Here is a 20,206-nt window from a genome sequence, read left to right as displayed (position 1 = left end):
GCTCAACTGGATCTTATGGTTACATGCTGTCTTAGAAATAATCACTAATGAAACTGGCAGAGCTTTGACTCTTAGCCTGGCAGGAAACCCAAATGAGAAATGCCATCTATCAGAGTAGATTGGCCTTAGACTACTTGCTGGCAGCTGAAGGAGTCATCTGTGGAAAATTCAACTTGACCAATTGCTATCTGCAAACAGATGATCAAGGACAAGTAGTTGAAGATATAGAGACATGACAAAGCTGGCACATGTGCCTGTGCAGGTTTGGCATGGGTTTGATCCTGAATCCCTGTTTGGAAAGTGGTTTCCAGCTCTAGGAGATTTAAAACTCTTTTAATAGGTATAGCAGTAGTGATAGGAACCTGCCTATTGCTCCCTTGATTGTTAGTCATATTTCTCTAACTACTAAAAGTTGTTACTACTTTGATTCATCAGAAAACTTCAGCACAAGTGTATTACATGGATCACTATCAATCTGTCTCACAGAAAGACCTGGGTAGTGAAGATGAGTGAGAACTCCCACTAGTGAGTGAGGTTCTCAAAGAGGGGAATGAGGAGAGGCCATTTCTCTTACAGTCTCCTGTCTCTGAAGAGAAGGAGGAAGTAAAAGCTGAAAAACAACCGGAATGAAGTCAGTAGCAAAACCAACTGATGCCACTGACCAGGCCTGAGGTTAAAGCTTAACCCCCCAATTCTGACCACATGTGTTACCTATAGATCACTTGCTCAATCTATCATGACCCTTTCATGTGGACCCCCTTAGAGTTGTAAGCCCTTAAAAGGTCCAGAACTTTTTCTTCAGGGAGCTCGGCTCTTGAGATGGAAGTCTGCCAACACTCCCAGCCAAAAAAAGCCTCCTCCTTCTATAACCCTGTGACTAAGGGGTTTTGTCTGAGGCTTGTCCCGCTACAAGTACATCATAGCTGAAACTGAACCTTATTAACTGGTATGTTCAAATTCAATCCACTAGGCAAGAGGCCATTAAAGATAGGGAGAAATGAAAACAACATGCCATGGTATGGACCTTCTCAAGTTATTTTTACCAGTAAAGAAAATGGCCAGGCGTAGTGGGTCACACCTGTAATCCTAGTACTTTGGGAGGCCAAAGTGAGTGGATCACTTGAGCCCGGTTCAATACCTGCCTGGGCAACACAATGAGACCCTGTCTCTACTAAAAAGAAAAAGAAAATGGAGACAGCCTAGATGTACTGAAATTTCCAATTATGTGACCCACTGACAGAAAAAAGTGTGGATATGCCAGAAGCAGTAACAGAAGTCTAGAATTTATAAATACTGATTTATTTTTGGATTGCCACAGGTCAAGCAAATTCTTCTTAAAAGTTAATTAAAGCATGTAAGATTCTAATTTCAGCTTTGTTCTAATAGTTAATCCACTTTTTACCTCACAGAATTGTCTTGATTTTCAAACCCTGGCATTCGGAAACATCCTGACTTCTAGTGTTTCAATGGCTCATCCAATACTTGTATTATAATCAGAAACAGATGCTGGTTGCCTATCTTTATTGTAGTTTCCACATTTGCTTCAATTAATTTACATATAATTACTGTACACGAGAGGTAATGTTATGGCAAGAATAGTTTCTGCAACATTAAGTATGGGTCGAAAAAAAAAGAAACGGGCCAGGTGTGGTGGCTCATGCCTGTAATCCCAGCACTTTGGGAGGCCGAGGTGGGAGGATCACGAGGTCAGGAGTTCGAGACCAGCCTGACCAATATGGTGAAACCCCATCTCTACTAAAAAAGCACAAAACTTGGCCAGGAATGGTGGTGTACGCCTGTAATCCCAGCTACTCAGGAGGCTGAGGCAGGAGAATTGCTTGCACCCGGGAGGTGGAGGTTGCAGTGAGCTGAGATCACGCCACTGCATTCCAGCCTGGGCAAAAGAGCAAGACTCCATCTCCCAAAAAAAAAAGAAAGAAATGACTTTAGACAAATAGCTTGAATGAAATTACAAAGAGGAGTGCATTAAAAAATACCAGCAGTAAAATCTCTAGAAGAATTAAAATGACAGGCTAAAAATAAATAATAAATGTTCTTTTCAGGAAGTACTAATTTGCTGCTGGCACTCTATATTCTTCTTCTTTGTTTTAATGGATGACTTGTATCTACATCTTCCGGCTTGTCCTCTGGACACTTTGGCACAGATGAAATTACCTAATTAAAAAAAAAGAACCATTAAAATTTAGTTTCTATAGCACAGGAGTAAAGCTATTAGAAGAGGTAAGACTACATCCAATAGTTCAATCCTTGATGCGGCTTTTGAGGCAGAGTTGGCTTAAGTTCAAGGTACAGCCTATGACCTAGGCACAGAGTGAAGTTTTCTGTTCAAACACTGATGAGAGTAAAATTTCTAAAGCTATTTAAAAAGAAAAAAAATTTGGAGGAAGAAAAGTGAACATATGCTCCACTTTAACATTCTAAAGTCACTTGTTATATTACAGATTCAGATAGATATCCTGGTTTTGCATTCTTGAAACACTGATAATGTCTGATAGATTTGGGGGGATGAAAACATTTGGAGAAATGAGCAGGAAGCAGTATAATCCTCAATTTCCTAGGAGAAAAAGGAAAGGCAAACACACTATCAGAAAGAGTGTACAAAGAGTGTACAATAAGCCAAAGCAAAGAAAGAGTCTTCATTTGAAATGGAAAATTATTAGAAACTATAGTAAACTGTATTTAACATTTTTTTGTTGTTGTTCTACTATTTCTGGACCTAGAATTTGGACTTCACACATTTTTCTTTAAAATGTAATCAGCTCTGGCTGAGACAGCTGCGTATATATGTCTATGCCTCAGTTCAGCTGCAACTGAAGGAAGGAAGGAAGGGTGGAAGCACAAACTGAAAACCTTTTTTTTTTTTTTTTTTTTGAGACAGGGTCTCACACTGTCACCCAGGCTGGAGTGCAGTGGCATGATCTTGGCTCACTGCAACCTCCACCTCCCAGACTCAAGTGATCCTTCCACCTTAGCCTCCCAAGTAGCTACAAGAGTGCACCACCACACCTGGCTAATTTTTGTATATTTATGGTAAAGATGGGGTTTCATCACATTGGTCAGGCTGGTCTCAGACTCCTGGGCTCAAGCAGTCTGCTCACCTCAGCCTCCCACCTCAGCCTCCCAAAGTGCTGAGATTATTGGTGTGAGCCACTGTCCCCAGCCTAAACTGAAAAACTAAAGAAGGCTTTAAAACTGTGCCCACGGATTTTAATTATTATTAAATAATGCCTCTTGAATCAGATGTTTTTAGGTAAAAAATGTACATATAAGATACTAAGCTACCTGAGCCTCCCTTAATCACATTGTAAAATATGAGTAAAACTATGTGAAAAGCACTTTCTGCATCTTGGAGTAAGTATAAGAGAATGTCACAACCCTCAGTTTATGATTTGTAACAGTAGCCCCTACCCCTATCCCACAAAAAGGTGTCTTTCGAAAGCTAACTCAGATGTTAACTTTATTTCTGCTTAGGAAATGGAAAATGATTATATAAATGACATAAAAAAAAAAAAAAGACTACCTAGGCAGCACAATCTGATCCTGATCATTTAAGAAGTCTACATTTGAGGCCGGGCACGGTGGCTTATGCCTGTAATCCCAGCACTTTGGGAGGCTGAAGCGGGTGGATCACGAGATCAGGAGATCGAGACTATCCAGGCTAATATGGTGAAACCTCGTCTCTACTAAAAAATACAAAACACTTGCCCTGGCATGGTGGCAGGGACCTGTAGTCCCAGCTGCTCAGGAGGCTGATGCAGGAGAATGGTGTGAACCCAGGTGGCAGAGCTTGCAGTGACCGTAGATCCTGAGCGACAGAGTGAGACTCTGTCTCCAAAAAATAAATAAATAAAATAAAACAAAGTCTACATTTGAAATGCATACCTAGAGGCCCAATTTTTAGAACTCTCACCTTCTATTGCTCTTTATCACAAAAGCAAATTAAGCATTTTTAATTTGATATACACAGTAATAACTCTAAATCTGAGAGAAATGGAATTTTCCTTCTCAACTTTGGCTCATATTAGAACTACTTGGGGAGCTTTTAACAAAAATGGCAGGTCTGGGCACCACTCTCACAGACTGATTTAATTGGCTGAAACCACTGCTTTAATATTTTGTAACTACAGTGATATAAAATGTCTGTTCATTGTTTAAAGCAAGTGTTAACAGTTCAAAGCAAATCAAATGTTAGCCAAATTCAGTTATTTCAACAGAGAACTATAGAAAAACACATCAAAAAACTAAAAAGTGAAAAAACTTACAATACTATTGTTCCCACAAATAATTCCCCATTTAGTCCTATAACCAAATTGTCTCTTAGAACAATTTTTAAAAATAACCTTACCTCTTTAAGTTTATTCCGAATTAAATTCGCAGTTGTATTCAATGAGTCATCGTGCATATCCACTTTAGACATGTCTGGTAACAGAGGTCCAATCATAACCTCATTACCACCTGAGTTTGTTTCAAGAAAAGTTCCAAGTTTACGATCATCTTCTCTTCTTCTTTTGCGTTCCTGCAGTTGTGTCATCCTAGGCATAAATCTGTCAACTGCCTCTGAAGACGTAATAGCCTTTTGTGCACCAGGGTAGGCCACTGAGTTCTTAAAAGTGTTTATCTGTGTTTTCTGCAAAGAGTCATTGTGGTTGTAATGCCCCATTGTTTTATGATGATTTCTACCATCCTTAGAGGAGTTTGATGCTCTGTCTACATGTCCCCCGGATGAACACATACATTTTGAGGAGAAATAACATAAAGGCAATTCACAGGAATATGGAAGATAAGGATTTGAGTTCCCTGCAGAAGTGTTCACAGCAGCTGTACAAAATCCAGACATCTCTGAGTGGAAGTCTTGTCTAAAATCCTCTGTGTCTTTATGCTCTGTCACCAATTTCTTCTTTGTCACGTAATGGTCTTTATATTACAATTTAAAAGTTGAGGGAAAGAGAAACATAAGTGGTTAATTTATTGTTTTCATCATTGAGAATCATATAATTTTTTAAAATCACTTAAAATTGTTAACAAATTATACTCCAAAAAAACTGTTTCTTGAGAAGGGAATATATTCACATGGTTTAAAACCTAAAATGGATAAAAAGATACACAGCATCAAGTGTCACCCTTTCCTTGCTCTCTCCATGGGTCTGGTTTCATCCCCATAAGTAATCACTATTGTTTTTTATTTATCTGTTCAGTAAGTTTTACTTTGCCGCCGCCTTTCTCCCATTCTTTTTCTCCCCACTAAAAAAGGTAAATGTAATATCCATTTCTCTGCACCTCTGCATTTTCCATTTCACTGTAGATCTTATATAGGTTTTCCATCATTAAACAAAGTTGTTTTTTTTTTTTTTTTACAATTTCAGAGTATTCCACTATCTGGATGTATCATGCTCCTTAGCTTCTGTTTGTTAGTTACTAAAGAAAGCACTATGCTTGTCCCATTTCTAGGGCTGGCAAGGGCCTCTTCCCTGGTTTACTCTCCCAAAAGCAGTCTACAACATGGAGTGTGGAAGATGTGGTAAAGATGAAATTGGCTATGTGTTGATGATTGTTAATGTTAATATTAATACATGGGAGATGTGTTAATTTAGTCTCTCTGCCTTTGTGTTTTGAAATTTCCAGGCCGGGCGCAGTGCCTCATGCCTGTAATCCCAGCACTTTGGGAGGCTGAGGCAGGTGGATCACGAGGTCAGAAGATCAAGACCATCCTGGCTAACACGGCAAAACCCCGTCTTTACTAAATATACAAGAAATCAGCCGGGCGTGGTGGCAGGCGCCTGCAATCCCAGCTACTTGGGAGGCTGAGGCAGAAGAATGGCGTGAACCTGGGAGGCGGAGCTTGCAGTGAGCAGAGATCATGCCACTGCCCTCCAGCCTGGGGGACAGAGTGAGACTCCGTTTCAAAATAATAATAATAATAACTTCTATAATAAGAGTTTTTGAAAAGTAAGACCAAGTATACAAACGCGTCGCACAGATGCTAAAATGCTGATGAAAGAGAGCTTAACTGAAGTGTCCAAGGCCAAACAAGTCAGGTTTAATTCTGAGGTCAGCAGCACGGGAAAAAGATCTTAAGAGGAAGGGGAGCAAGTAATGAAGATAATCCTAGGCTGTCACACCAACACTGAGATGATTAAAGCAGTTAAAAAGTAAGCTCTGGAGAAGGAGTCCAAAGCTTGGGTTTTAATCCTTATTTTTGTCCTTAATTCATCTCTAATAATATAGGCCAGTCACAAACTTTCTGAGACTTAGTTTCCTCACCAAGAAAAATTAGGACACAGGTCAGATAATGTCAAAGGTCTTTCTCCACATTAATATTTTATAATTTCCTTTGTCATACAAACACGTAAGTTTTCCTGGTGCTATTTATTATCTTACAAGTTAGAGTTCAATGGATACAGATGACTGGGAATTCTCAACAGCTCTCTTGCCAGATTTCTGAGTAAGTTTTCCAAGAGTTTTCCCACTTTATTTCTCTCTACCACTATCTGGTAGAAGAGGCATATGGGGGCATTTAGTCAATTGCTCGTCAAAAGTAAAACTTCTCCATGATTAGCAGCGACAACTAGTCTGCAAATCATAACTGCTTCTCACCGCAGTCTGGTCAAAGCCTTAATTCCTTAGCATGGGATACAAGGCCCTTCATGATTCACTTCTTATCCACTTTTCTAAACTTATCTCTCACTGAAACCTTTGAGCTTTGGTTATACTGTATTAACTAAAGTTCCTTAAATGCATGATGCTCATTTATTCCTCTACACACTTAAACATCCTGCCTGGCTTGCCTTTCCTTCTTTTCCTCTACCTTTTAGTTAATGTCTACTTATCCTTCAAATTTCAGCCACTTCTCACATACTGTAGGAAGTCTTCCATGAACCAACATTTCTCCCTTCTCAACCCAGATTATGTATGTGCTGCAGAGAACCCTTACAGTTACTGAATACTGTGATGCTTTACTTGCCTCTCCTCCCACTAGACTAGGAATTGCATGATGACACACCTGGCAGAGTGCCTGACATACAGGAGGCATTCAGCAATATGCTTTCCATACCTTTATTTTCAGTAGTTTTTACCACATATGCCTTCCGCACTTGTAGTTTTTTTCTAGTTTCTTCAACTGTTTCAAATTCTGGCGCATAGCACACATGAAGCAATCCACCAAAGAAACTCTGTTCATCCATTTTTCTCTTGGCTGTCCTGAATGGAAATACAAGATAGCATGGTTTTTAAATCTAGATTTACTTGGGATGAAAGCTTAACTAGTATACAATATCTGGATCTAAAAAGCAAAGTCCAACTTTTGCTACGTGTATACATATCCTGTGGATTGGGAATTAAGATGCTCTGCTTGTGGACAGTATTCAGCCCATTGTTTGAGTATGTATTTAGAGCCTCCCCTTTTCTTCCCTTCGAGCCTCTTTGTTCCCTAGTCTTTAAACAACTAAGGACCCAGCTGGTTGGCCTGAAGTATGTAAACTGTGGTCATAAAATAGAGCTTTTCTCTGTGGCCCTGAAGAGTTACTTCATACCCAATTAAGCTTTTTCAGCACAATGTATTTCTGTAATGGGATTCATGCCTTAAAAATCAGATGAAAAATACTATAATCATAAAACGTTCAATAACTGAGGAACTATTAAACATATAACAATGAGAAAATGAGAAGAATGTTATTCAGTCAATAAATACTTACTAAACATCTATGATTGGCCAGGTACTACAATAAATTTAACTACTTCTGTATCCAGGGATAATGATAAATACTTGTTGAGATTTTACCATATGCCAGGCAATGTCATAAGTGCTTCACTTGAATTAACACCTAACAACAACCCTGTAATGAAACGGAAGCACTGGGACATTACATAACTTAGCCATGCTCATACTCTGGTTTGAGGAGCAAGGATTCAAATCCAGATGTCTTACTTCAGAGCCTACTAGACTAGGCACTTTGGAAAACAGAAAAGCTCGAGAAAATATTTTTCTAACCATGGGAGCTGGCAAGTTGGTTAAGAAAGTGAGATTACATATAACAGCAGCCTGAGAAAACAACACATGACCCAGTAAAATCAAGTGCTTTTGTGGTAGATTATGAGTTCTACTGATAGCATAAGAAAGAAAATATGAATTATAACAGCCAGAGAAGGATGGGTCTCAGAGCAGATTAGTGAGGAGAACAGAGATCAACATAAAAATAGGTAAGGCATTGCATACTTCAGCCTTTTTGGAGCAGAGGGTTTATGTCACATAGAAGGCCGGAAAACACTGAGTCACTCTGCAGAAAGGAGTAACAGTAGAAACCACAATAGCTAATGCTTACTGTATTCTGACCAGGAGGCACTCTGCTAAACCCTTTATATGGGTTATCTCATTTCATCCTCACACAACCTCAAGAAGTAGATAAGTCCCTTTACCATATAGATTTTACAGAACAGGAAAAACTTAAACAGGTTAAATAACTTGTCGAAGATCACAAAGCTAGTAAGCAGTGGAACTGGAAAACTTACTCCAAACCCAACTTTTTTTTTTCTTTTGAGACACAGTCTCACTCCATCACCCAGGATGGAGTGCAGTGGTCCATAAATGACTCACTGCAACCTCCACCTCCTGGGCTCAACTGATTCTCCCACCTCAGCCTCCCAAGTAGCTGGGACTACAGGAATGCACTACCACGCCCACCTTGATTTCTGTATTTTTAGCAGAGATGGGGTTTTGCCATGTTGGCCAGTCTGGTCTCGAACTCCTGGGCTCAAGCTGTCTGCCCACCTTGGCCTTCCAAAGTGCTGGAATCAAATTCAACTTTTTTTTCCTTTTCTTCTTTTTTTTTTCTGGGACAGTCTCACTCTTCCCAGGCTGGAGTGCAATGGCATGATCTTGGCTCACCGCAACCTCTACTTTCTGGGTTCAAGTGATCCTTGTGCCTCAGCCTCCCCAGGAGCTGGGATTAAAGGCTTGCACCAACACAGCTGGCTAATTTTTGTATTTAGTAGAGTCAGGGTTTCACCATGTTGGCCAGACTGGTCTTGAACTCCTGACCTCAGGTGATCCACCTACATCCACCTCCCAAAGTGCTGGGATTACAGGTGTGAGCCACATGCCTGGCATCAAACCCAAATTTTTTCTTTTTTTTTTTTTTTGAGACGGAGCCTCACTCTGTCATCCAGGCTGGAATGCAGTGGTGTGATTTCTGCTCACTGTAATCTCCATCTCCCGGGTTCAAGCGATTCCCATGCCTCAGCCACCTGAGTAGCTGGGACTACGGGTCCGCACCACCACACCTGGCTAATTTTGGTATTTTTAGTAGAGCCGGGGTTTCCATCATGTTGGCCAGGCTGGTCTTGAACCCCTGACCTCAAGTGATCTGCCTGCCTCGGTCTCCCAAAGTGCTCTGATTACAGGCATGAGGCATGAGTTATTGGCACCCAGCCCTCAAACACATTTTTTTTTTTTTTTTTTTGGAGGCGGAGATCCCCTCTTGTTGCCCTGGCTGGAGTGCAATGGCGCAATCTCGGCTCACTGTAACCTCTGCCTCCTGGGTTCAAGCGATTCTCCTGCCTCAGCCTCCTGAGTAGCTGGGATTACAGGTATGTGCCACTAGACCCGGTTAATTTTGTATTTTTAGTAGAGACCGGGTTTCACCATGTTGGCCAGGCTGGTCTCAAACTCCTCACCTCGTGATTCGCCCACCTCGGCCTTCCAGAGTGCTGTGATTGCAGGCGTAAGCCACCGCGCCTGGCCAAACCCAACTTTTACTCTACCACGCTACAGGACGTTAAATTGTTAAGCATGGGAATGATGTGATGGATGTGTTTCCAGTAAAGTTAACCTGTAAAAAGGCTGGAGAAAGATATGCTAGATTACATTTTGGGGTAATTCAGATATGAATGAGGGAAACCTGGGGCCAAAATGACAGAAATATGAATGCAGGAAATGAGGAAACGAGTCATTGCTTAACTTGCACCTTACCTTGCACTTTGTAAGTTCATAAATTTAATAAGATAAACTTCAGTAAAGTCTTCTGCTGGGTATTCATCTAGAGCGTTGTACTGTTCAATTGCACCATATAAAGCGAATCGCTCAACTAATTCCTTCATGACTCCCACAGCAGGAACTCCTTGTATTAATAAGTACTGAGATTCCAAATTGATTGTATATACCTGAAAGAAATGCAGAGTTATTAAACGTATTTCGCAAATAAGCCTAGGACGAATCTGCCTCTATTTTTTTTTTTTAAACAGAACTTTGAAAACAAGAAATAATCTGTTCAACCCAGTCAGCAAAAAACACAAAATAAAATTTCTGCCATTCCCTCTGCATAAAGAGTAACAGTCCATGTGAGAGGCTACCTAAGGCATATAACAGACTACCTTCAGTCGACATATTTTTCCAGAAATTGAGTCGGCAGAAGTCACTGGGAACAATCACTCAACGAATATTCACTGAGGGCTTACCTGTGCCAAGTAGTACTGTAAACACAGAAGATCCAATGACTAAAACCAAGCCCTGTTCTCATGGAGTTGATGTTCTAATAGTTGACCAAAAGGGGCGTGAGAATCTTTGGTATCTGGCCCCGGGTTCTTCATGCTAGCTCTAACTAGCGACAGATCTGACGGAAGCCTTGTCGTGCCTTTATTTCCGTAGGTTAGCCATATGGCGCTAGCGCTCACAAAAAGCTACCGAGGAGAGGGAATGAAACCAAAAATCACTTTACCTTGACAGCACGAGGCCGTCGTCCCTCCCGATATTTGGCCCGCGTGTCGCACACCGCCCTCTGGATGTGGTGGTCGAATACACTCCCTAGCTCTCCACCGCTCGACGCCATCTTGCCTACTTTGATCCTCGCAGGGAGGACAACATCCGCCCTGCTGAGATCCCTTTTATCCAATAAGAGAGCGGGATGAGTTAAGGAGTGTCAGGATTGGCTGGAGAATCGACAGCGTCGGCCATCGTTTCCTGCGTGCGAGGATTTGATGAACCAGGTGCCGCCCCCGAGCGGCTTGGCGGAGAGGAGCGCTGGGTGACAGAAGCTTTCTTGTCCCACCCCACTACAGGCTTACGGCGAGACGCGCAGCGGGGAGAGGGGGCGGGGCCGCAGGGGGCGGGGCCGATCGATCTCCTCCGGTTCCGACGTCCTCGGCCTGCTGGGTCCCGTGTCCTTTGCGGCGCTAGGGTGGGCAAACCCAGAGCGACGCTTCGGGACGATGTGGGGCAGCGATCGCCTGGCGGGTGCTGGGGGAGGCGGGGCGGCAGTGACTGTGGCCTTCACCAACGCTCGCGACTGCTTCCTCCACCTGCCGCGGCGTCTCGTGGCCCAGCTGCACCTGCTGCAGGTAACGTGCTGGCCCCGGGCCACCTGATCTTCAGCCTGGGGTCGGACAAGGCCGAAGCCTCTCAGGGACGCGGCGGGACACCAGCTGCCACCCGGGCGCCGCCGAGACGCACAGAGATCAGGGTCCCTCGACGGCAGGGCCCTTCTGGGTAGTCTCTGCCTCCCGCAAGTCCAGTGCAGCCCTGGGCTCGTCTTATCCCAGGTCTTTTCACTTGGTGAAACTGGGCCTAGAAATGTCCTAATATTCTACCACTGTTTTTATAAATATTCCTCATTCCAGGCTGGAAAAGTTCCTGAGAAGTGGTTTGTTTTTATTATTTTAAAAGGTGTTTTTCTTGCCAGTCATTTCCAGTTACCTGTGCTGCTGCCGTCCGGGCCGCGAGAGGGAGGCGCCGAGTTGTTGGTGGAGCCCCTGTCGGTCCCTGGGGACTGAGCACCGCGTCCCATGAGCGGGAAAGCTTAATACAGTGATGGTTCTGCCTTGCCTCCCTGACCCTCGGAACACAGCTGTAGTGTGTCAGGAACACATAACGTAGTTAAGATCACTTGAAGCTCTGCGATCAGTCGCCCTTCTGGACGTTGTGGTTGGGATGTTTCACAGTTCTAACCACCGGTAGAGATACAGCGTCCATATTTTCATAATTAAAAATAGAGGCACATGGTCTCACGAGTTTGAGTGTGGTTATGGGGGCAAAAGGACGGTGTATTTGAAATCTTCGTAAATCCTGGATGCATGGTACCCACCAGTGGCTAATCCATGCAATGAATAAAGAGTTTGCAATAATTTCAAGCATCCCTTCTTTCCACTTGAGTTACTTCTCCATTCCTAGGGGAAGATTTTTTTGGTCCATTGAAAACATGAGTTCAGCAGAATCCTCCTATCATCGTCGTTATTATTTTTTACTACTAAGTAGACAATCTTTTGGTTTTTGATGGGCTTTATGGTTTGAGACAAATCAGTCACTGTCACCAAGTTCCAGGTAGAAGTTGGTTCAGTGCTCTGTCAGCTTCGATGGGATTTTTCAACATATTTTCAAATCCGCTCATGATAGTAGGAATGCTTTCTTACAGTAACTCTAGTTTGATCCTAAGATGTAGTTGTTACCTTACATTCATGAGTGTTTAAGAATTTAGTGGTCTTGATCTTTGTTTTAAATTTTGAGCCTTTGAGAAGTATTTATAAGAATTAATTCATGTTACCTTACATTCGTCACTATTTAAGAATTTAGTGGTCTTGATCTTGATCTTGTTTTAAATTTTGAGCCTTCAAGAAGTACTTATAAGAACTAATTCATGCGTATCTTTTTGAAATGTAAATGTCTTTAGCCCTGGAACAAATTGCTGTTTCTGTTCAGCCCATATTAGCAGAATAGGTCAACTTTGCTTTCTAATTATCAATGTAATAAGTTTATGACTTTATAGATTCCATAAATCTATACATTTATTTCTTGATGAATTATGTAAATTTATATAACTTATGTTTTGTAGAAAATTTGGAAAACATGGAAAATTGTTAACAGGAAAATAAATTACCCATAATCCCAGAACTTAGAGGTGACTAATGTTGACAGTTTGGATCAAATCTTCCAGTTTTGTTTCTAATCTTCATATTTAACAGAAATGAAGTCCTATATACACACATACAGTTTTGTGTCCTAGTGTTTTTATTTAATGTTATTATGAGTGTTTTATTTTGTTAAAAGGTCATCATTTTAAGTTGTTAATTAGTATTCTAGCACAAATTTGCCATAATTTATTTAATTGTTCACTATGATTGACTATTTAGATTGTACTTAATTTTTAGGCATTAGAAGTGATAAACTATATTTTAATCAAACGTTGAAAATAACACATCTTTGTTTAGAAAACATCATTTTTTCTGGTTGTCTAAGATAGATTCCCAGAATTCTTGGGTTAGAGGCCATAGATAATTATGAAAGCCGAAAGGTTCACAAGTTGGGAGTTAATACTTGAATTACTTTATTTGGGGTGAAACATTGAGTACATAATACAGATCATGCAGTAATGGGAAGAGGGGTTGGAACAATGGTTTTCTGGCCTATGTCAGACTTACCTTGAAGCTTTTAAGAATACAGATGTTCTGTTGGGAGGCCGAGACGGGGGGATCACGAGGTCAGGAGATGGAGACCATCCTGGCTAACACGGTGAAACCCCGTCTCTACTAAAACTACAAAAAAAAAAAATTAGCTGGGCCTGGTGGCGAGCGCCTCTAGTCCCAGCTACACAGGAGGCTGAGGCAGGAGAATGGCGTGAACCCAGGGGGCGGAGCTTGCAGTGAGCCGAGATCGCGCCACTGCACTCCAGCCTGGGCGACAGAGCGAGACTCCGTCTCAAAAAAAAAAAAAAAAAGAATACAGATGTTCTGATCAACCCTCTGACCTATTAAATCAAAATCTTAGGGAATAGACTTTAGGCATCTCTAATTTTAAAAAATTTATTCAGGCTACTTGGATGCACAAAAGAGTTGAGACCTACTGTCCTAGAATCACAGAATGTTAATGACCATAGAGACCTTAAGCATCTAGGTTATTTCTGTACGTTTACACGTAAGGAAAATGGCATTCCTAGGCCAATACCATTGCCATGCAGCTAATTTGCCCTCTTGTCTATAGCTCACTCTGCGTCACCCAACCTACCGTTCTCACTGTTTCTTCTATAACCAATCTCCTTCCCACTTCTGTTCTCTTACTCATGCCATTCTTCCCTCAGTCATTTTTCTTCCTTCCATACAAATTCCATGTCTTTGAAAAGAGCATAATCCTACATCCTCCACATAGCTTTCCAGTTCTCTGTTGCCCACGTTTGTCTCCCTTTCAATACTTCTCTATTGTGTTACGTGACACATCACATTTGATATACTTTGTTCTGTGTTTCGAGTATTGTATTCTCTTGTTTACTCAAGTCATTATTTCGGGACTGACTCCCCAGTAGATGCTTTAAGTCAGGATTTCTCAACCTTGGCACTGTTGACATTTTGAGCTGGATAATTTTTTGTTTTGGGGGCTCTCCTGTACATTTTAAATGTTTAACAGCACCCTTGGTCTCTATCCAGTAGATGCCTGTACTGCCTCCCCCTATTTGTGACAACCAGAAAGGTCTTCAGACATTGTCAGATGTCTACTGAAGGACAAAATCACCTCTGGTTGAGAACCACTGCTTCAACTAAGTTACCTTCTCTGTACTCAGAACTTGATGTGATTGCAACAGAGAGAGAGGATTCATATACACAGTGCATGCAAACGAACCTAAATCACCATTCGGATATGACCACACAATTTTCATTTCCCTTGTGTTAGCAAGAGATACCCCAGGCTTTGGACCTGGACATTCCTAAGGCATTCCGACGGATGGTTTTACCTGCAGATTTCCTGGTAATACTGATACCTCAGTTTGGGTCAAAGAAGATCAATTAATTGATTGATTTGATTTGACTCCTGGAAAAGAGGCTCCTTTCTAGCTGTCTCTTTCTTCTCTTTACCTGAATAGCTAGGGCTCTGTGGTTCAAGTGAAGTATTTTGACATAAAAATTAGAACATTGGTCTGCAAAGTTTGCTAAATCTAACTGAGCACATATTATGACTTTATGGAGCTGGTTACTCCTTTTTGACCAAATAAATAATTAGAAGTATTTTTCCTCCTCAATAATGTTCATTTCTCCTTTTTTTCAGAGAGCTGGTAGAGTTTCCTTTTTTTTTTTTTTTTTGATATTTCAGGGCATCTCTCATATTTGCATCTCTTAAGTTTCTTCATATGAAGTAGAATTGATCTGGATTATGTATTGCTGACTCTGATGAAAACCCACAGAAAGTATCTGGGACTTGATCACTTTCATTCTTGTAATATCTCACACAGTTACAGCTGACATAGTAACTGAAGACTTTTGATTCCAAAGCTAGGCAAAATACACTCAGTTGAAAGAATTTGTCAGCCAGAACAGTTGGACTGTTTTGTGAAAACTGTGAGAAAAATTACACAACTAAATGATACATGATGATGGCTTTCTTAAATATAAAATTGTAATAATGTGTTTAATTTCCAGTACGTGATATTGTCCCAGAAGTGACTTCAACATTGTTTGAAATTTGTCTCATTTAAAGAAACATAAACTGGCCGTGGTGGCTCATATCTGTAATCCCAGTACTTTAGGAGGCAGAGGTGGGCAGATCACCTGAGGTCAGGAGTTTGAGACCAGCCTGGCCAACATGGTGAAACCCCATCTCTACTAAAAATACAAAAATTAGTTGGGCATGTTGGTGGGGGCCTGTAATCCCAGCTACTTGGGAGGCTGAGGCAGGAGACTTGCTTAAATCTGGAAGGTGGAGGTTGCAGTGAGCCGAGACTGCACCACTGCCTTCCAGCCTGGGTGACAGAGCGAGACTCTGTCTCAAAAAAAAAAAAAAAAAGAAAAAGCAAGAAACGTAAAGACTGGGCATGTTGGCTCATGCCTGTAATCCCAGCACTTTGAGAGATTGAGGACTGAGGTGGGAAGATCACTTGAGCCCAGGAGGTTAAGGCTGCAGTAAGCAGTGAGCTGTGATTGTGCCACTGCACTCGAGCCTGGGCAACACAGTGAGATCCTGTCTCAAGAAAAAAAATTCCATGTAAATGAATGAATTTGATATTTAATATTTTAAATTAATGAAAAATGTTCTGTAGAGATGTAGATCTTGCCATGTTGCCCAGGCTGGCTTTGAACTTCTGGGCTCAAACAATCCTCCTGTCTCAGCCTCCCAAAGTATAAAGATTACACATGTGAGCCACTGCGCCTGGCCTAATATTTTTAACTTAATGAATTTATTTTGATATAAATAAATTAATAACACTGAAGCTTCCTGATATAATAAGTCTTTTTTTGTGTGTGATGGGTTCTCACTCTGTTGCCCATGCTGGAGTGTAATGGCACTATCATAACTCACTGTAGCCTCAACCTTCCTGACTCAAGTGATCCTCCCACCTTGGCTTCCCGAGTAGATGGGACCACAGGTGTATGCCACCACACCTGGCTGGTTTTTAAAATTTATTATTGATACATATTAATAAAATTCTTTTTATTTTATAAATGATATATGTGGCTGGGCATGGTGGCTCAAGCCCCTGACAGTTTGGGAGGCCGAGGTGGGAGGATCACTTGAGGCCAGGAGCTTAAGACCAGCCTAAGCAACATAGTGAGATCTCATCTCTATAGAAAAAAAAAAAAAATTAGCTAGGTGTGGTGGTGTATGCCTGTATTCCTAGCTACTCAGGAGCCTGAGGTGAGAGGACTGCTAGAGCCCAGGAGTTTCAAGTTACAGTGACCTATGATTGTGCCACTGCACTCCAGCCTGGGCAACAGAGCAAAATCTTGTCTCAAAAAAAAAAAAAAAATTTGAAAATGCTTATGATACAATATATAAGTAGGGGAAAAGGATATTAAATTGTGCCTATATGAACACAACTATATGAAAAACTTGCACATAGAAAAAAGGATTAACAAGAAATAGACCAAATTGTTCACACGGTTGTCTTTTTTGTGGAGAGAATATCAGTAGTTCATTTGTTTCCTTCCAAGTTTATATATTTTCCAAGGTCTCTATAACGAGTTTGTAATTGTTTAATTGTAGAAAACCCTTTTTTGGTCCTTGGCCACAAACACGTTTTATGTAATTGCTCTTTTAATGAGAATAAATGTTATATTTTGCTTTGTTTAAAACCTATATTCCCATAGTTATATGAGCCCTTACAATTATTAAGAGACTGCATAATATAACGTTTCTGGAAGGGTACAGAAGAAACAGCAGTAATTACCTCTGAGAACAGGGACATGGCTTCACATTTTACCCTTTTGTACATTTTGTGCTTTTGCCACATGCATTTATTGTTATTCCAATAAATAAGTAAATAAATATGGATTGCATACTCCATCTGGTTGGTATTTCATAATTCTAAAACTATGTTGCTACATTTTTAAAGATGATATATGTTTCTACTTATTAACTTATATGTTAAAATAGTAAATTTATAGCTTATTTAATAGTTTCCCTATTGATAGACATTTAAGATAATCTCAAGTGTTTACTATTATAGAAAATACTGCACAGATAGCTTTTGCTGTAGTTTCTTTTTTCTTTGAATAATTAATTGGGAATAAATGCTCAAATAATTATATGTGGCTCAACTGCTATGTAAGTGTATTGACTGACCACTGCCATTTTGAATTCTGAAAGGATTGATTAAATTTATAACACTGCTATAAGAATATAAGGGTATTGGCTTCATTAGCATCACCAGCATTGGATGTTGGAAATGATTATAGATTTTTAAATGCTACAACAAATGTAGATAACAGAGAACTATCTGTAGAACTCTTTTTGTACGTGTGAATTGAAATAATAGTTTATTTTCATGTGAATCCAGAAAAAATGTATATGAAAACCTTTTTTCCTCTCATTTCTTATATGAATAGAATCAAGCTATAGAAGTGGTCTGGAGTCACCAGCCTGCATTCTTGAGCTGGGTGGAAGGCAGGCATTTTAGTGATCAAGGTGAAAATGTGGCTGAAATTAACAGACAAGTTGGTCAAAAACTTGGACTCTCAAATGGGGGACAGGTAAGCACATGTGATGGCAATAACTTTCTTCTAATGTCACATAATATAGCAATAGAAATAAAATAAAAAGTTTAGATTTTTTGTTAAAGGAGGTGAGATGACACCTAATTTGTATGCTATTATGTAACTAGTCTAGTCTATTGAAGCTGACTGTACGCTGTGTTTAGTATCTTGTATTTTACCATACTCCCTACTTGCTTCTTATTCTACTATTTAACTCATTTTCCACATTCCCTAATTTTGGTTTCGTGAGATTATTTTTCCTTTTGAATTACTAGGTTCTACTTACTATTATTGAACTTCATTTCTGATATATTTTATAACCTTCCATGGTCTCACTTGATTAAAAAATTCAGCTGGGTGCGGTGGCTCACACCTATAATTCCAGCACTTTGGGAGGCCGAGGTGGGCGGATAACTTGAGGTCAGGAGTTGGAGACCAGCCTGGCCAACATGGTGAAACCCCTCATCTCTACTAAAAATTCAAAAATTAGCTGGGCATGGTGGCAGGTGCCTGTAATACCAGCTACTTGGGAGGCTGAGGCAGGAGAATTGCTTGAACCTGGGAGGCATAGGTTGCAGTGAACTGAGATTGCACTGCTGCACTTCAGCTGGGTGACAAGAGTGAAACAATGTCTTGAAAAAAATAAAAAATAAAAAATTCTACAACAGAGGGTTATTATTTTTCCATTTTTGTCTTCCCTTATGAGTTTAATATGCTTAGATTATAAACCTGAAAGCTTAAATACCCGTGTCTATTTTTTGTTTTCTTATGTTTATCAAGTTATTCCTTTAAACATTTTCTAAACTGTAGGAATAATATGAGGCTGGGCTCAGTGGCTTATTCCTGTAATCCCAGTGCTTTGGAAGGCGAAGGTGGGAGGACCACTTGAGGCCACGAGTTCAAGATTAGCCTGGCTAGGCAATATAGCAAGACCCTATCTCTACAAAAAAATAAAAAAATTAGCTGGGCATGGTAGCGCATGCTTGTAGTCCCAGCTACTCAGCAGACTGAGGTAGGAGGAATGCTTGAGCCCAGGAATTTGAGTGACCTATGATTATGCACTCCAGCTGGGGGCAACAGCAAGACCCTGTCTCTTAAAAGAAGAAGATGTAGTAATAATATGTATTCATTATAACTATTTTACCATTGAAAGTAAAAAATGAGTTTTTACCTTTCCCCAGTCCCATCCTCAGAATGAATGTCTACTGTTTTGGAGGATCTCAGTAGACCTTTAGGATTGGAAGAATGAGATCATTCATATTTTCTGCAATTTTTGTCCCACAAAATATTTCAGATACCTTTCCATGTATTACAAACAATGTGCATTTAACATGTCTCTCTTTGTCTCTCACTCTCTGTGTCTTTATGATCCTCTGCTGCAGCCCTGCCACTGAGACACTATCTCCTGAAGAATCACTGATAGGAACAGAAAGTGGACTGACTAGCCCAGGAGTCCTTAGCTTCTTAGGGGGCAGGAGCTGCTTTGTGCTTTCTCAGAATCAGATATATATGTGGACTGAAACATTTAAAAACAGAATAGCCAAGGGTGCTATACATTTAAAACTTATATAGATGAGGCTACACTGCTATTACCAATTTCCCATGATAATACACGAGAGTGCCATGTCTTTTTAACTTGTTTTAAGCACAGACTAATCTTGTTTATGCATGTTTTTGATGAGAAGAGACTAGAGAAATCTATAAACCTAGCACTAGTCCCTTGCATACTCTAAATTGTTGCTAGAATCTTAAAATTTTAGCGCCAGATGGACCTTAGAAATCATTAACTTTGGTGCTTCGTTCTACAATACAAGGAGATGGAATATTTTACCCAGGATTGCTTAGCAAGTTACAGTTCTGCCCTCTGAGTACCTGGCACTTCCCTGTGGGCATCAACTTCCTGATTTTCAAGTCTTAATTAGTCTCTGAAGAATCCTACTTGTTTTTAACTCCCATTTGCTTTGAAGTGACTTTACCTGATGTTTTTTAGATCCCTTATTGCAGCAATGTCACTAAGAAACTGAGTCTCTAGCTTCTTGGTGGGCAGGAGCTGCTTTGTACTTGCTCAGAATCATCCTTTTCAGTAAGGGAGATATTGAAGAGAAATTTACTGAGGAGTCTGGGGATGAGGCACTCAGGGAAATTCTGCTCCAGTCCACAAAAGCAGAGAGGAAGAGTTGGTTACTTAGAGTATTTAACATGCAGAGGCTTTGGATTTTACTCCTTTAATCCTTGGAAATGCCTATAG

General features: G+C 40.5%; 2 protein-coding genes across 6 annotated transcripts in view; one reads left to right on the top strand and one right to left on the bottom strand.

Annotated features, from left to right (window-relative positions):
• Positions 1 to 1,506: 1,506 nt before the first annotated feature.
• On the bottom strand, positions 1,507 to 10,876 carry RBM48 (RNA binding motif protein 48). The gene is made up of 5 exons (XM_010389460.2): positions 10,731 to 10,876; positions 9,986 to 10,176; positions 7,073 to 7,218; positions 4,367 to 4,935; positions 1,507 to 2,175 (listed from the first exon to the last, which is right to left on the bottom strand). The coding sequence occupies exons 1-5, from the start codon at positions 10,839 to 10,841 to the stop codon at positions 2,089 to 2,091; spliced, it is 1,104 nt and encodes a 367-aa protein (XP_010387762.1). The 5' UTR covers positions 10,842 to 10,876; the 3' UTR covers positions 1,507 to 2,088.
• A 254-nt stretch (positions 10,877 to 11,130) lies between these two features.
• Positions 11,131 to 20,206, top strand: part of PEX1 (peroxisomal biogenesis factor 1) — a 42,614-nt gene continuing 33,538 nt past the window's right edge. For 4 of the 5 annotated variants that reach the window (XR_004057900.1, XM_030932083.1, XM_030932082.1 and 1 more), the window contains exons 1-2: positions 11,131 to 11,349; positions 17,812 to 17,955. Coding sequence is in view for 3 of the 5 variants with exons in the window: in XM_030932083.1 (XP_030787943.1) it covers positions 11,221 to 11,349; positions 17,812 to 17,955 (273 nt within the window). In the remaining 2 variants the exon portion in view is untranslated. The remainder of the gene's footprint in view (positions 11,350 to 17,811; positions 17,956 to 20,206) is intronic. The other variant, XM_030932085.1, reaches the window with a different exon arrangement.

Source organism: Rhinopithecus roxellana, chromosome 6, assembly GCF_007565055.1.
Source record: "Rhinopithecus roxellana isolate Shanxi Qingling chromosome 6, ASM756505v1, whole genome shotgun sequence".
Classification (NCBI taxonomy): domain Eukaryota; kingdom Metazoa; phylum Chordata; class Mammalia; order Primates; family Cercopithecidae; genus Rhinopithecus; species Rhinopithecus roxellana.
The sequence above is the reverse complement of the archived record's forward strand: the minus strand, read 5'-3'. Positions and strand labels throughout refer to the sequence as shown.

Excerpts from the sequence above, each read along its gene's own strand:
- RBM48 (XM_010389460.2), bottom strand. The coding sequence starts at position 10,841 with ATGGCGTCGAGCGGTGGAGAGCTAGGGAGTGTATTCGACCACCACATC. Across the intron at positions 7,219-9,985 it reads ATGAACTTACAAAGTGCAAG|GACAGCCAAGAGAAAAATGG; the intron begins GTAAGGTGCAAG and ends ATTTCCATTCAG. Across the intron at positions 4,936-7,072 it reads AAAAACTACTGAAAATAAAG|ACCATTACGTGACAAAGAAG; the intron begins GTATGGAAAGCA and ends TGTAATATAAAG.